This window comes from Daucus carota, chromosome 2 (assembly GCF_001625215.2).
Source record: "Daucus carota subsp. sativus chromosome 2, DH1 v3.0, whole genome shotgun sequence".
In the NCBI taxonomy this organism is placed as follows: domain Eukaryota; kingdom Viridiplantae; phylum Streptophyta; class Magnoliopsida; order Apiales; family Apiaceae; genus Daucus; species Daucus carota.
The window spans coordinates 55,554,560-55,570,128 of record NC_030382.2 but is presented as its reverse complement, the minus strand read 5'-3'; the positions used below and the strand labels follow the sequence as shown (position 1 = coordinate 55,570,128).

At 33.8% G+C, this 15,569-nt stretch overlaps 2 protein-coding genes across 3 annotated transcripts; both read right to left on the bottom strand.

Annotated features, from left to right (window-relative positions):
* Positions 1 to 499: 499 nt before the first annotated feature.
* LOC108206746 (isoflavone reductase homolog) lies at positions 500 to 2,103 on the bottom strand. The gene is made up of 4 exons (XM_017377138.2): positions 1,627 to 2,103; positions 1,201 to 1,441; positions 868 to 1,071; positions 500 to 786 (listed from the first exon to the last, which is right to left on the bottom strand). Exons 1-4 carry the CDS (start codon positions 1,954 to 1,956, stop codon positions 620 to 622), a joined length of 942 nt encoding a protein of 313 aa, XP_017232627.1. The 5' UTR covers positions 1,957 to 2,103; the 3' UTR covers positions 500 to 619.
* An 888-nt stretch (positions 2,104 to 2,991) lies between these two features.
* On the bottom strand, positions 2,992 to 14,677 carry LOC108210242 (protein ENHANCED DISEASE RESISTANCE 2). 2 transcript variants are annotated; one of them, XM_017381543.2, is made up of 24 exons: positions 14,495 to 14,677; positions 13,736 to 14,258; positions 13,381 to 13,455; positions 12,435 to 12,488; positions 12,128 to 12,193; positions 11,873 to 11,976; positions 11,703 to 11,770; positions 11,502 to 11,615; positions 11,324 to 11,364; positions 11,149 to 11,249; positions 10,912 to 11,007; positions 9,407 to 9,471; positions 8,962 to 9,033; positions 8,696 to 8,851; positions 7,599 to 7,825; positions 7,475 to 7,514; positions 7,221 to 7,375; positions 7,032 to 7,133; positions 5,381 to 5,425; positions 5,163 to 5,303; positions 4,868 to 4,963; positions 4,652 to 4,753; positions 4,118 to 4,274; positions 2,992 to 3,417 (listed from the first exon to the last, which is right to left on the bottom strand). In XM_017381543.2, the coding sequence occupies exons 2-23, from the start codon at positions 13,871 to 13,873 to the stop codon at positions 4,164 to 4,166; spliced, it is 2,169 nt and encodes a 722-aa protein (XP_017237032.1). In that variant the 5' UTR covers positions 13,874 to 14,258; positions 14,495 to 14,677; the 3' UTR covers positions 2,992 to 3,417; positions 4,118 to 4,163. The 2 variants fall into 2 exon arrangements, with proteins under 2 accessions (XP_017237032.1, XP_017237034.1); XM_017381545.2 differs by having other exon boundaries at positions 2,992 to 3,355.
* Positions 14,678 to 15,569: the final 892 nt, after the last annotated feature.

The following is a 15,569-nucleotide window of genomic DNA, read 5'->3' as shown; positions in this document are numbered from 1 at the left end:
AATAATATTCGGGTGGGCGGCTGCCAACAAAGGTTGGTGCAGTGGTTGAGCTCTTGATCCCCTTGCGAGAGATAGGGGTTCGACATCAAGTAGCAAAAAAATATAAAATTTCGGGGTGGGCGAGAGTCGAATCAGGACCCAAGACAACAGAAGATAGCTTTGACACTTGTTATCTATCAGCAAGTTGGGTCTTAGAGTGTAAAATGTGAATGGACAGATGAACAACAGACTTCATAGCAATTTTCAAAAGTAGACACCTTCAATTCAAGATAGAAAATCTTGCATAAATGGACACATGAACAATAGACTTGGTAACAATTTTCAAAAGCAGACCTTCAATTCAAGGTAGAAAAAAGTTCAATAATTAATAGCCATATAGATTCCTTCTTCGACCCCCTTTTTCAAAGTTGGTTAACCAACTATTGTCTCTTTGTTTGAAATGTGAGCTTAGTTTCTTTTCAAAGTTGGTTAACCAACTATAATCATATCTACACTTGCATCTGAAAACTGCCCCTTGTTCAAGTCTGGTTCAAGAACAAGATGGGGATATTATTATTCATTATTAAACTAAAATATATAATTGCATCTAGTGCATTGGCCGGAAACAGGGAATTACAGCTCAAAGAAATTGATTTAAATAGGAATCCATGCGAGTGTAATCAACTTCTGGGTAAAGCTGAGAAGCTTCGACTGATCCATCTTCCCGAATCTCGAAATTTGTTAAGCAACCTTCATAAAATATGTGATAGAAGTGTCCTACTCCAACTTTCGAAGCATAGTCCATTCCTGCATATTTCTATGTCATTTTACTAAAAATTCATACGCGTCGTATAAAATGAATAACTGTGATAGCCTTTTGATTCTCACCTTCCATGGAAGCCAAGAAATCCTCGGCAGAGATGTTGAGTTTCTCTAGCTTTTTTCCAGAGAGTCTTTCCCACTTTTCGATCAGCTGCATCTGAGTAAGGATATTTTCCTTCGGCCTAATGTACAATGTTTTGTTCAACGTCCGGGGATCGTCAATGCTCTTGATCGTATAAGTTGCAATATCATCTTCATCCATGTAAACCACTGTATAAATAATGATAAATGGCTCAGATTTCATATGTAAATGAAGATTTGTACCTACTAGAGCTCAACTTATATACGAGGTGTGCATAGATAAAACGTGTTCTCCATAGAACGTGATCACGTAAATACCTTTAGCACTGCCATCACCATATAAACACACTTTGTTTTTCGGGGGAAGGAGGGTGCCAAGCTGGGAGAGATTAGGAACAAAGTACCCGGCAAAGCAATTGGCCGAGACGTAAGTGAACGGAATGTTGGCGTCTTCTATTGCTTTCCTCACCACCATCTTCTCATCAAATGTTACCCTTCCTGGTTCAAGAGCGTTCGCCATTCGTGCAGGGTCCATCCCGAACTCAGACGGCAAGAACCGCTGCATTTTTATTTGTTCTCGTCAAATTTTTTACCGCAATCTCAAACATCTAGAATATTCTTTCAGCTTTTAAAAAGATCAAATTACTAGGAAATATTATGATAGTCCATTTTATAGGTCGATTGACTTTTTAACACGTTTTTACGAGTTCTGACCTCAATACTTAAAACTAATATTGTACACACCTTGATGTTGCCGGCTTCTTTGATGGCATCAACAAGCTTGAGCTGCATGGTTATGTTGTGACTCCTGAAATGCACTCCAGACATGGTGCAGATGACAACATCAACCTGCTTAACCGCGTTCACCAGGCTCTGGTGATCAGAAAACGAGGCTTCAACGAGTCGAGCCCCTTGCTTCTTGAACGCCAACAAAAGCTGCAACTTATCGATGTCCAAGCCAATCTCATGGCGCTGGAGAACATAAGTGATATGACCTTGAGCTAAGCTAGCCTGCACAATTCTCTTGCCAATGTAGCCAGTACCACCTACTACGAGAACTTTGCTTTTCTCCATTGTGTTGTGGTCTTTTGGCTGTTTTTTTCTGAGTTGTGGATGGCAAGCATAAAAGCAGCTGAGGTTATATAGAAATTTCAAGAAGCCATCGTAGATAAGTTTATTATAGAATTATCAAGACAGCGATTGAGATATCTAATATGCATGCTGTGCAAGCTACACAACACAACAGAGTTTGGTGGTGTATATAAAAAATTGCGTAATGGGCTTGGTGAGTTGAAAAAGTTGGTCCATAATTAATCGAGTGGTTCCTTCACATGTTTCTAGGTGTCTAAAAAAATTATTATCACTTTTACTTTAGGTTTTGTCAATTCAAATTATTAATTTATGATAAAATATAAATATGTTAACGTTAGGGCTTAATCTCCTCTTAACCCTCTATGTTTGAGGAATGTACTGATGGTCTCAATTCTTAACTCTACAATGTTTTGGTATCCGATATGATCTATGCAGTTTCAATGCTTTAATATGTGTCAAAATTTAAAAAATATAAAAAAATTTTATTTATTATCTATTCACTCCATCACATTTATTTCTATACCTTTTTTCAAATACTCGACAAATATAAAAAACTTTATTTATCATCTATTCACTCCATCACATTTATTTCTATGCTTTTTTTCAAATACTCGACACGCAGTGTCACTTTAATGCTTCGATAAAATATAATTCTATAACTTATTTTTTATTTTTTTAATAAAATTTCAAATTCAGAAAAATAAAATTTTAAATATAAATTATGAAATTATATTTTAAAGGACTGAAATCCAAAATGACATGATGAAATGCATTGATATGAAAGGAATACACATAACGAAAATATTTGTACATACTGAATTTTGTACGAATTTTGTACCAATTTTGTGAATAAAATACATGAATACGAAAGGAACAAACATAACGAAACTATTTATACATAAAAGGCTTTCGAATTTTGAATAATATGGACGCCGTGTTTCGAACAGGTTTAATAGTATTAATAATTAATAATGATATGAATAAATAATCAATCGAAAAATGTACCAACGAACAAGCTGCAGGGTATATCTTATGTCTATAAATTGAACAAAAGAATTAACTCGGTCAATAATATGTAAAGAGTACTCTAGTCATATGAACATATAACTGTACTTTTCTAATCTAGTCTACTAAATACAGCAGATTTACAAAAAGGAAGAAAAAATCCTCTCGCATTTTCATTATGAAGAGGAATTGATTGTGAAACAGCCCGAGTCCCACCCCTCTAGTTTACAGGCACTTTCTTGAGCTCAGTTTCTTTTCATTGGTTTTTTTATCAGCTCGTGAATCATCTCATTGACACTTGAGAACCCATACATGCGCACCTTGGTTTATGTTGAGGATGGTAACTTGAACACTTTCTATCAAATTTTGTGTTACCCTGGCAGAAATAATTAAGAAATTATGGCATCCGTTTGGTCTGCAACTTTAGAATCCTCCAAACTACAAATGTAGGGAAATCAGATGTCATCTTAAAGTAATGGTAGCAAGCTTTAAAAGTAGGGATCTGGCATTTACATAATTAATTCATAACGAGCACTGGTATTTGTAATTTGTGCATCATCGATAATGAAAAATCATCATAAATAATTAGCTAAATAACCTTAATGCAAGTACACACACACACACACATAATATAAGGTTATTGCTCAAAAAAGAACACCCTTAAAAGAAGAACACTTTAAAATTGAATAAGAATTTCATCTAACACTTGATTTAAATTCTAATTTTAATCTAATCAACTTTTATTATGAATAATAATAGTACCTAACATGTTTAAAAATATATATGGATTAAAAACAACATGATTTTATGTAAAATTAATCATGCAAAAAATGCATATATAATTCTATTTTGGATTCCATTCGGTATTCTATAATATTTCATATTAATAATTTGGATGAGCTTGGATATTAGATTTCATATATTAAGTTTAATCGGTGTTTAACTGTGTAATTATAATCCTAACAAATCATTTTTTTATGAAAAATGAAGTATTATGATAGTGTTTGTGTTGTTCTTTTTTTAAGGTGTTTTGCAACCCTAAACACACACACACACACGCACATTGAGGATCACGATAAATTTATTTCAGCATGAAAGAGGGGGTAATTACTGAAACCCGAGGACAAGGAATACACACATTTGAGAGAACCGTGTATGCTTGGGAGAGGTGAACCAGCTTGAATTCATTCTGGTGGGTCTAGTTCCAGCTTTGGAACTATAGCAGATGACAACTCAATATGAGAAACACGGACAGCGCTTATTAATCGCTCTGGTAGTTCATCTGTAGTGGTTGCCTGTGAAAAATAAATATATCAACTTTTCTTTAAACTGAACTGCGAGGGATATTCTCTTTCATTCTTTTTGCTAATAAGGATATTATTGATACTTAGATAGAGGACATAGAGTCCCATCTGGGGAAATTACAAAATAAAATTGAAGTAATATGTCATTAACAAAGAAGAAATATTCTAATTTATCAACTTTGAGAATTTTAACCCCATAAATGTCCCTTAAAAAGGCGCATAGTCTAGTCATACTTTCAACTAAGGTAGAGTTAACTACATCAATCACCAAAGTAGACACCTCTCTATATTCTGTTTCTTTTCTCTGACTAGAAAACTATAAAAAATAATCTGGTAACATAAAATCATCACAAGTTGAACAAACATACCTGTACAAGGAAAGCCATTTCTACAACAAGACTTGTCATTACCCCAATTACAAGTCCCAAAACTCCATTAGCTACAGTGGAAGAACCAATATCAACATCAATCTACAAGAATAGGACAGGTTTGAGTTGGTCTATGCGGAAAATTATATTAACGTCTGCACAGACATGCAAGTATCCAAGGATTTGTATAGAGATAAAAAACAATTGGAGTTTTACTTCTAAGTACTTGGGACCTCGTATATAGTTGCAATCAACCGCCTTTCCCAACAGACAAGGGGTACTTCCTACACTCTGACGGACAATCCAAGAGCCCTGTGTGATAAAAAAGAAAAAAAGAAAAAAAATATGACCATAAGGCAGTGATACAAGCATATCAACTCTTTTGCCTGTTACTTTAGAGATATTACAAGGTAAAAAATTACATAACGAGGAAAAGGTGAATTCATTCAGATCATAATTATATAGATTTAAAAAGTATGTAGAGTCAAACCACTGAATTTTAAGCATCTACCTTTGGAACTGATGGGATGAGTTTTAGTCTACTATTACGAAACTCATCATCTCCGTCAACAAACCGCTGCAAGAGGGACCCAGGCACCAATTCCCTCGTTACAAAATAGAAAACCATGCTGTAATTTGTCGTGCCAGGTACCTTGAGTAAATACACTGTTATTTCCTTTCTAGCTTTCTGATGCATGTCTTATTACATTAACTATGTCAACAACTTACTTGAAGATTGACCACCAAGGAAAAGTATCCCTTGTCAGAGGCAACCTACAAAGAATTCATAAGAATGTAAAGATCATTATTAGATTATCTTCCCAGGTACCACTGATATTATTATAGAATTATTAAAACTCTGAAGCATGAATGGATCAGATTCCCTAAAACAAAAGGTACCAGCAGAGAACATCCTCCCTCTAATCTGGCATGCACAGAACAGCAGAGAACACCATCCCTCTGATGTTGTTCTCTGTTAATATCTTTTGGTTTAAAGATGATGTTAAGATATGATTTGTATTGACACTGGGTTTAAGCATGTTGTAATTAAATGACCACAATTTAGCATTGTCTATGATAATGAACATGGTATTCAATTTAGTGTATAACTAATTACAGTAATTCCTTATTCATTATTACTTATTAGAGAAGTACTAGAATGTGTTGAATAGCTAAGTTAAATAGACGATACCAAAAAGCATTAGTATGTGTTAATTATAAAATAAAACCTTTAACTTCATTGATACAAAAATATAATGCGGGTCAATTATTAAAAGTTTTTTGCAAAATTAAAAAATATTAATATGTATTGCCAGCCCATTGTTAGATTTTCTAGTTCCTAGCCATGTATAATATAATTAATTAAAATATTATTTTGGTAAACAATTTGATCCGGTCTTGATATAAAACAAAGACAGACTTAAACAAAAAAAATATTTAAAAATGTATAAAGAAAAGCATAACACATATATGTATGCACATAGAGAGTTGGGAATGAACTTTTAAAAGAGTTGCTTTTAAATAGTATATCATGAAAGCGTGAAATAATTACTCCTAATACAAACAATTTCTCAAATTTCATAATGTAATGTTTCACTTAAAAGGTGATTTCAATTCTGAGCGTCAACTTCATTCCCATCTCTTTTGTACGATTTTCTCTATATAGTTTCATATTTTTTATGTTTAAGTCCGTCTTTGTTCAATATCAAGACTGGATCAAAATGTTTACCTCCCCTTCTCATTCTCATTCCAAGGACTTTCACTGCATTATAAAACTAAATATCTTCTTTCTCGGTCTCTTGGTCAGTCAAATGTGAGACAGGTAAGCCAGGTACATAGATTTTTTTTTTTAACGTGATTAATCCGATTTCACTACATTGAATTATCCATTACTTAAAAATCTTGACTTATTTTCAAACAATCTAACGAGAGCTCAATTCATTTTATAAAGTTATACAAATAGTGTTCTAATTAAATTAAGATACCAAATAAAAATACCAAGACACTGTAAAAAAACATATCCCAAAATTTAATCCGTTGACTCAATTTGAATTCACCGCAAAAACTACCCTATATTATATAAATATTGGAGTGACGTACATAGAATAAGTTGTCAAACAGACCCTAAAAACAAAAAGTAGGTGTCGACCTCAGAAACCCCGATGTTTAATCTGGACTCTAATGTTGATTTGACCTGCTATCAATTCCTCTTGTGAAACCCAAAAAATGGACTGTCTCACGAGGAGAATAACATATTCAAGAAGTAGCATGCTTGTAATAATCTTATATATTTATCGATAAAAAAGTCACAGGCAATCAGTGTGTCTATAACAAGTCAAAAGGTATATAAGGGGCTTTTAAAGGAAAAAAAAACACTTGCCTGAGCTGCACAATTATGGCGTCTAGCAACATGGTCCATTCGTTTTGTGTCTTTGAGCCAATCAACAGCAACTAGATCCATAAGATGTTTACCTGCAGAAATCTTTAATAATATAACAACAATGATATTAGAGGAAGCCTAAAAATTATTGAAGCAAGCATAACAAGCAGACAAGTGAAGTGCCAAAACCTTTGATTTATCATAACAGAAACGCTTGCTACGAACACGAAAATTGTTCCCATCAGCAATCCTCCAACAATCACGACCATTTTCGCTGTCATCCTGACGGAGGTTTCCTGAGAAACAGGATAGATCAAGCTCGTCCTTAGGTTCCTCCTCGATAGCTTCATTTGACAAACAAGATTAGTAGTTAATTTATCACTCGATTCACCATATAAGGAAAAAGGTAAATTGTCTTAATATAACATAATCTCATTTTATACCTATTCTCCTAACATCATTCTCAAGGATTGTTGTGGATGCCTGAAAGAGGATCAATATACAATTGAAGCAACGCATTTAAAAAGGACTTTCAGACAAAGCACGTAAAAAGTAACTAATGCAAACCTCGCCATTAGCCAGTTGATACTCTTCATCATCATCAGAGTCATCCAGTAACGATTTTTTATTATAAGCGCTAATTTGATCAAGAGACTGACTACGATAATGATTGCCTGACTTCTGCAGCTTCAGACCCTTCCTCGCAGGAACAGAAGCAGATGCCAAATTAACCATGACAGGTATTCTTGGTGGGGCATTAATCTTATCCATTTGAGAAAAGTATTCTCGCAGACCTGATCAAAATACAAAATAAAACATGACATATTGCAGTGTAGTAGAGAACAGACGGTGAAATAACAATATAGATGAGCCCTTTATCCAGATCATCACAGAACTTTGTAATTCCCTTGCAAGTTCATCATTATAAATGTATGACATAACGCAAAATAATTTGTTGAACATCTGCTATCCCTTTTAATCACCAAATAACTAAAATCTATATAGGGTGATTTTCCCTTTCAACTCACCAAATATATTCCCAAACTCTCTGGATATGTAACCAACCATTCCCTTTCAACTTAACTTACTGAAGGAAGGGATCTGGGATAGCAATGACAAGAGAAGACAAAAGAACTATACTTAATAGATAGCCTGTGCAAGTTTTTCATAGATGTACGTAATGACTAATGATATATGGAAAAATGGCAGAATAGAGTGAAAAAAGCAGTGGAGTATAAAGATTCCGACAACCGGAAAGGTTAAGGTAAATATTACTGCTTTGGTGCTTACTGTTTATTACCCTAGATTGTTTACAGGTCAAAATATCAAGTTCTGATACAAATATTATGAAACATTTGGGCTTTGATAATAATGAAAATCGAAAGGATTGGCAGGTTCCTGTGATATTCTGCTGGTATGCTAAAGTTTGGCAAAAGACTGTTACAGTTGTAGCTTAAGTTAAAGAATATTAGAAAAACTCTGGGAAAGAACACAAGAAAATCGGACTAAAATTTCTAACCACTCAGTACCAAAGTTTAGATAACATCACATAATAAAAAAATAAGGTAGGATGGTTTTTGCGGGCAAGTTTGTTCCAATTTTTAAGCTTGAAGGTATTATGGTTTACTCCCCAGGTCTTGACAATAGAGTTAGGCAAGACTCACCAGCAACGCTATTCAACATCTGAAACAGACAATGTTGCTGAAATGAAGATGCGTAACCTACTCCCCAGCCTTTTAGATCAATTTGCATAAGATGCTGCACTTGTGTTCTCGGCCTGCCATTCCAAGGTTTCATTGGCGAAATGTTGAAACCTCCACCTGCAAACACATAAAGAGGATGACCAAAATAGCTTATGTTGTATGACTAGAAAACCAATCACCTTCATATAATTTAATTTTGGATCACTGATAAACACAAGAAACATTACTCTCAATATGTGCACGCACAAATCCTGGTTGTCGACCGCATTTCTCATGCTCCCTTGAACAGAATAACACAACTACAAGGTGAAAAAGTTGAATCAGCTCCAAAACTAGATTTTGTGACAGTGGCATTTAAATCTTAATATATTCCTCGTCAATAAAAAGGAATCCTTACTCTTAGGATCATCACCAACCCCTAACACAATAGATTAACAATGAAGCTTTTCTATAAGAAAACCATCTATGTTGGAGTACAAATTACACCAAATGAATATTTGATTCCAAATTTGGTGTAAATTTTACACTATCATAGTGTTGTAATGGAGTTGGTTTTACACTATAGTCGTGTAAAACTTACAGATTATAGTGTTTTGGTGTTAGGTTGGACATGCACTAATGAACAGATTGACATATATGAACGTTTAAGAAAACATAACTAATGACACTTACCATAACTTCCATCATCATTACGACGCCAATAACGCACATAACAAAGGTCACGAGGCCACACAAACCTGCAGTTACCAGCATTCAGCTAAAAAGAGTGATAACAAAGGGCATTTTATCTACTTCTACAAGATTTAATATAATACTGCTCATTCAATAATTAACTAAGAGTTTGTATATCCTATTATGTAATAAGGTTTTGTGCAGAATAAAATCTTCAGGTCAGTTGCACTTGGGAGTTGGGAATCATTACCAGAAGATAGACAACAGATTTAAGAATGGTATTTATCTGAATGCAATAGGCAAGTATAGGCAGACAATTTGTATCATATAGTCACATAAGAGGAGACACTTCCAATAGACTTTATCTTTAACATATGTGCTCTTATTTCCAGTCATTATATTCTTGCAATTTATTACCACAACAAGTAACTAGAAACTACTAACTTATTTGATCTTTCTTTTTTCTCAACCACTTCTCATTTTTCTTATTCCTTTTTTCTTTGCCTAAATTCTCAATCTACTCTTAGAGCCTGTTTGGCTAAACTTAAAGCCAAGGGCGCAAAGTGATTTTCGACTTTAAATTGAAAAAATATGTGTTTGTATAATACGTCGGAATGGTAAGAGATACCTTTTTGAACAACTTATTTTATTCTTATGATTTTGAATGATAAAAATTAATAACATCGTTCTTACATTTTTAATAGAATATAAGTTATTTATAATATAAAATTACTCAAACCGATAGTAACTTAAAAATTTTCACTTTCAGCCGTATCAAGTCACTTTAGGCCTTAGTCAATATTTAAAGTTCACCCAAACAGGCCCTTAGTCTTGTTTACTTGTTCTCAGGCTCTTCAGACAGAAGCAAGAATCACCAATAAGTCAACAAGCAATCTAGGGTACATTAGTGCCTTCTTTAAAGCCTGGTAAAGTAAAGTCATGGGCAGATGGAGATAGCAGGTACCTTCTTAAATATAAAAGATATTTTCTAATCCTTTGCAGATATTCATATCTTCTGATAAAATAGATTAAAGCAGAGAACGAGTAGGAGAGCAACATACACTCAACAGATTGCGGAAGCCACAAAAACAATGGCATTTGCTTCCAAAGTCCAAGAACTTCCACATAAATCTCTATTAGAGATTTTATTAACATACAAAATAATAATTATCAATGAGCATGCATTGCAACAGAGAAACACGTAACAGATACTAATTTCAACTGTGGAGAAGAAAAAGGATTACTTGCTATATGTTGAGAATAGAACATTGCATCACGGACTAAAGTAACCCCTTGCTAAATTTTCAGGTCACTACACCTAATTACCTTTTTTCAAATATTATAGTGTTGGAAGGAAGAAAGAAGTGAAAGCTGTTTGCAGTAAGCTATGGTTAAACACATAAATAACCAAATTCATAGAGGACCTAGTTGAACTGGATCACTAGGTAAACATGTACTTATAGAATACTTGAGCACAAGAGGTCTTTAGATTGAGAATATATTACGTGGGAAACCAGTCCAATAGAAGTCTGTGATAAACGATTGATGTATGTCCATCAACCTCTTCAACCAGGCTGCCATACTGAAAACTACAGTCCCACCTACACAAATAATCAAACAACAAAGATTTTATTATTTTTCTTCTCATCAAGCTTCACATCTCTCTCTGTAGTTCTTGGGTTAGGGGCAATATCGTATACTTATTAAGTTATTCCGGAAGCATCATAACTAGCATTACTTACTCAAAGCGTGTTGTATCCATGTTCATAACCAACTCAAAAACTTCTTCACAGGTAGCCTCCACGACTCCAACAGCTTTCATTGCTCTACTACAGCTTTTTGGCTGCAATAAGGATAAAAATGTGTGTTTAAAATTAAACCAGAATACAGAATAAAGAAAAACAAATAGTTTCATACAAGTAGATCAACTTCAATCAGCTCTTCAAATATGCGTAGTCCTGAAATTATGCATAGGAAAATATTAGTAAAGCTCGTAGACTCTGAAAAACAATTAGTGCAAGTTTGTTGCGTTATGTTCCTTAAATACTGAAGATGACAGGACTTCTTGCAATGAATACCATGATTGACAACTAACCATTCTGGCACTGAAGAAGACGCCAATGTTTTGTCGATAAAGCCTGACTATTAGTATTATGCTTAGATAAGTCTGAAATTTCCTGTGTCCAGTCGAATATTGAATCTGGAGGACCTGCCAAATGTCATTAATGAGAATATTCAGCTAAACGCAATCAAAACAAATTATTAGAAACCCAAAAATGAAAAGAGGATATAATACCATTTCCAATTGTTGTTCTCCGTGGTAAATCTGGTTGAGAATCTTCTTCGTCTTCGGCAGCACTAAACCTACAATATATGCCAAATCTTAAATAAGCAAAGTTAAAGCTGATAATCTAGAAAATTACCATAGCAATTCTTGAAGTGGACAACATACAGTTAGATACTTACTGACTTTCCTGATCAGAGGACGAACCATTCCTTCCATTATCTCTCCCAGATTTATAACCAAAGGACTGGTATTTTTTACCATTGGCAGCCAATGATTCTTGATGCTGCATATAATTGACATTGTCAGTGACACCAAATGCATCCTTTCACAAAATGAAGGACAAGTGCTGATGAAATACAAAAAACATAAAACGAGGGAGTTCTTTTTCCCAAATATTAAGGAGAGGTGGGTGTCAAAAGTGTAGAATTACAGACCTGATCGATAACAAGTTCAATTTTTTCTTTCCAGATTAGTGCCTCTTGGATGTTAAATGCTGCCATCTTAAACAGAAACAACCAACATGGATGAGTAATCCTATACGTTATTTATTATATGATATTCTGACAAATGAAAACAACGACCATATTGCACACCACCAACAAGAAGCTTATAGGTTTAGTATTACAAATTATGTAACTCAACAGCATCTTCTTGTCATTTCAAGATTCTCATCAGACTTGCCAGTATACATAACTTTCTCAAATTTTAAAGATGCGAGGATGTAAAAAAAAATTCACGTACCGTAATTCGATGGTATTTCTCGTGCGTGTTGTAAATTGATAATACATAAATCATCTGCCGAACAGAATAGCATGATCAAAGACAAATAAAGATGAAGTTGCAGATGCTTGAAAATTAAAAAGGTAATTTCCCCAATGCAACAGGATCAAAATATTATCTAGCATGGAAAATCAAACAACATGCAGAGACTATCAGTAAATGTCTGCATGTGTATATATGATGTACGCACCTAAGAAAATCGGAGACAAGGAGCAGAGGGATGGGGAGATGTGTGTGTTTTAATACATAAGACCAGATGATTGACAAATGACAACACTAAAGCAGCATTCTTCAGGAAGATGGAATTTATATACTAGCATATTTGCATTAATAAGAAATACCATTATTCAGGTAAACTAAGCCACACACTGACCAAAAGTTAAGCTAATTATAGTCACAATCCAGTGGAGTATTACATGTCTTCAAAATATTCTCGTGTTTACTATGTGATTTCTCTGTTGTCCAGTAATTCAACAGTCTTGCAAAACAGATCTCTTCCACCAGTTCTTAAAATGTTATAATCCCATAAACCTCATCCAAGACCAAGTCTCTATGTAAAGAATTAATCCATTTAAGTCATTGTCTGTTGTTTTGGGTATGTCCTCCAGTGATTTCCCTATCATGTGGTACCTCACTAACATCTTTGATACTAAGATAAATCAAAAACATCAGTCAAAACTCCTTAATAATCAGGTTTACAGATCTGGAAATTCTTCAGTGACTTCAATTTTTATACACACAATCTTCTATAGCCATATCCAGATTACTGTTGAGCTGTCATGTTTATATTTTTTTGATACTTGATGTTTGATACTCAATCAACTAAATTGTTGATAGAATGACATGAACAATTACTAAAATCCTGTATGATGGGAAATGCATTCAACGATAAAAGATGCAAACTCACATGTCCATTATGAGTTTTCAGTCCACGGTCCTCCACCCTGCAATTGCCATCAATGAGAAGTGTCTTGATCGGAACCTACATTACATAATTAGGCATTAATATAGAGTGCAGAGCTTGAAACACATAAAAAATTACAGGGAAATGTGACACAAGCATTCAACTCCACTTTTTCAAGCCACATTATCAATGTAGCAAAATACACTGCTACAACATAATCCTACTTCCAAATAAAACATATAAAGCATTTGCAACACAAACCTTACAGTCACTTATAGAGACTAAGCAATCACTAACTCGTTTAAAACAACAATTCGCTGAATAATGAAAACTTCTATCATTTAAAATAGAGAATTACCACATTATCCTGAGGCTTCCGCTTATAATAAGCAAGCAACTGAGACTCAAGAACAAAATACCGCATATGAATGTAGGATCGTCCGATCTTCCTCCGTCCATACCGAACCATCCAACCTTCATATACCACTTTAGACATGCTGCAACGATTTCAATTCTCAATTTCCACCACCTACACACACTATCATATCCCGAAATTCAAAATACAGTAGCACTATCTTCAAATCAAACTTGATCAGTCCTCAATACCAACACCTTCCACAAAAACTCTCACAGTTCAACAATCCGAATCCAATTCAAAAACGCACTTAAACGATCGCAAAACCTAACAAACCTCACAAATTCAAATCTAACACCACAATTTTCACAATACTTAATCAATACTCATAACAACCACATTCCCACAAAAATCATCACAATTCACCTACTAAAACTCAAAGAATATTTTTCCGAAAAAACCGAAACAGAAAACACAAAATTCAACTAAATTCCACTACAATCGCACCGATTCCTCACGCCAGAACCTGCAACAACAAACAGCGTAGAGAGAGACTCAGAGACACAAAAGTCCACAGAAAACAATGAATATATCAACAGAGAGAGACTAAAAAGCGACATATCACATGTTCTCGTGTCTGCTTCCAAATCGAATCGTCCTCATTATACATGACAACACATTAACAAATAATATTCGAATTGATAAATTTAAAAAACATTAATCAGAGAATAACTATTAATAAACATCAAGAGAGATTCTCACACGATCTACAGCGCAAAATTTACTGTTGCGATTCGGCCGGCAAGGCGAGTAAGCTCCGCATCGACGTGGTGTATGTATATATATGTATGTATGTAACTATTTACTGTATTTACATGTGTGTATTGTATGCGCGTGTTGTGTGTTGATACATGTAGAGATTATAGATACAGGGTATTAATGACAGTGGGATCATCAAAAGAAATTATTATTTTTATTTTAAGGGGTGGTAGTGGTAGGCGATGCAGAAAACGTTGTCTCAGCTATTTTGTTTTTAAATGCGATTTTATATTGTTATAAAGATAAATTATCGACCCGTTAAAATTCAAATTTTTTAATGTCAATATAATAGATTATATTAATCTAACAAAATTATATGTTTGACTTCGATATATTTTATTATTATATATGGGTGTAGGTTATTATTTTAAATTTTGCATTCACTTTTAATTAGTAATGTTGAAATAATTAAATTACACATGGAAACTGAGCGTAAAGCTAGTTAAATATATATTGTATTGACTTTAGACAATATCATGAATGTTCAACTAATCTGGAACAATTTTTTGGATTTTTCTGGTGTGTCATCCGGTAACTATTGTTTATTTAGATGAAAGAAGAAATTGGTGAAAATTTTGTGTATAAAATCATCATTATTAATGAAATAGAGTTAAAAAAAAATATGTTATCTAACTGAAAAAGGGTTGTCGATAAAAATTTATGTAAAAGAAATTTGACAAAAACATCATGAAAGTAATATCATCTTCATGACTTGACCCTGCAACTTTAATTGTGTGACATTTAATCTTATGACATAAATGTTAAATTAAATTAATTTAAATTACATACATAGATAATTAACAGCCCTTTTTATGATTTTCGAAAAGACCTTCTAATGCAGTAAAATGAAAGCGGGTATTATTATTTATTATAATGCATCTGTAATCCAACGTAGAAATTAAACATATTTTGAGAACATTGTACTTACATTCTATGTTAAAAATGGAAATTAAAACTAAGAGTAGAGAATGGACCCTATAGGGTGAGGGTGGAGGGGCAGGAGGAGGGTGGGCCAAAG

Excerpts from the sequence above, each read along its gene's own strand:
- LOC108210242 (XM_017381543.2), bottom strand. The coding sequence starts at position 13,873 with ATGTCTAAAGTGGTATATGAAGGTTGGATGGTTCGGTATGGACGGAGG. Across the intron at positions 11,977-12,127 it reads TTGAACTTGTTATCGATCAG|CATCAAGAATCATTGGCTGC; the intron begins GTCTGTAATTCT and ends AATTATATGCAG. Across the intron at positions 4,275-4,651 it reads AAATGGCTTTCCTTGTACAG|GCAACCACTACAGATGAACT; the intron begins GTATGTTTGTTC and ends TATTTTTCACAG.
- LOC108206746 (XM_017377138.2), bottom strand. The coding sequence starts at position 1,956 with ATGGAGAAAAGCAAAGTTCTCGTAGTAGGTGGTACTGGCTACATTGGC. Across the intron at positions 1,442-1,626 it reads AAGAAGCCGGCAACATCAAG|CGGTTCTTGCCGTCTGAGTT; the intron begins GTGTGTACAATA and ends ATAAAAATGCAG. Across the intron at positions 787-867 it reads TTTCTTGGCTTCCATGGAAG|GAATGGACTATGCTTCGAAA; the intron begins GTGAGAATCAAA and ends AGAAATATGCAG.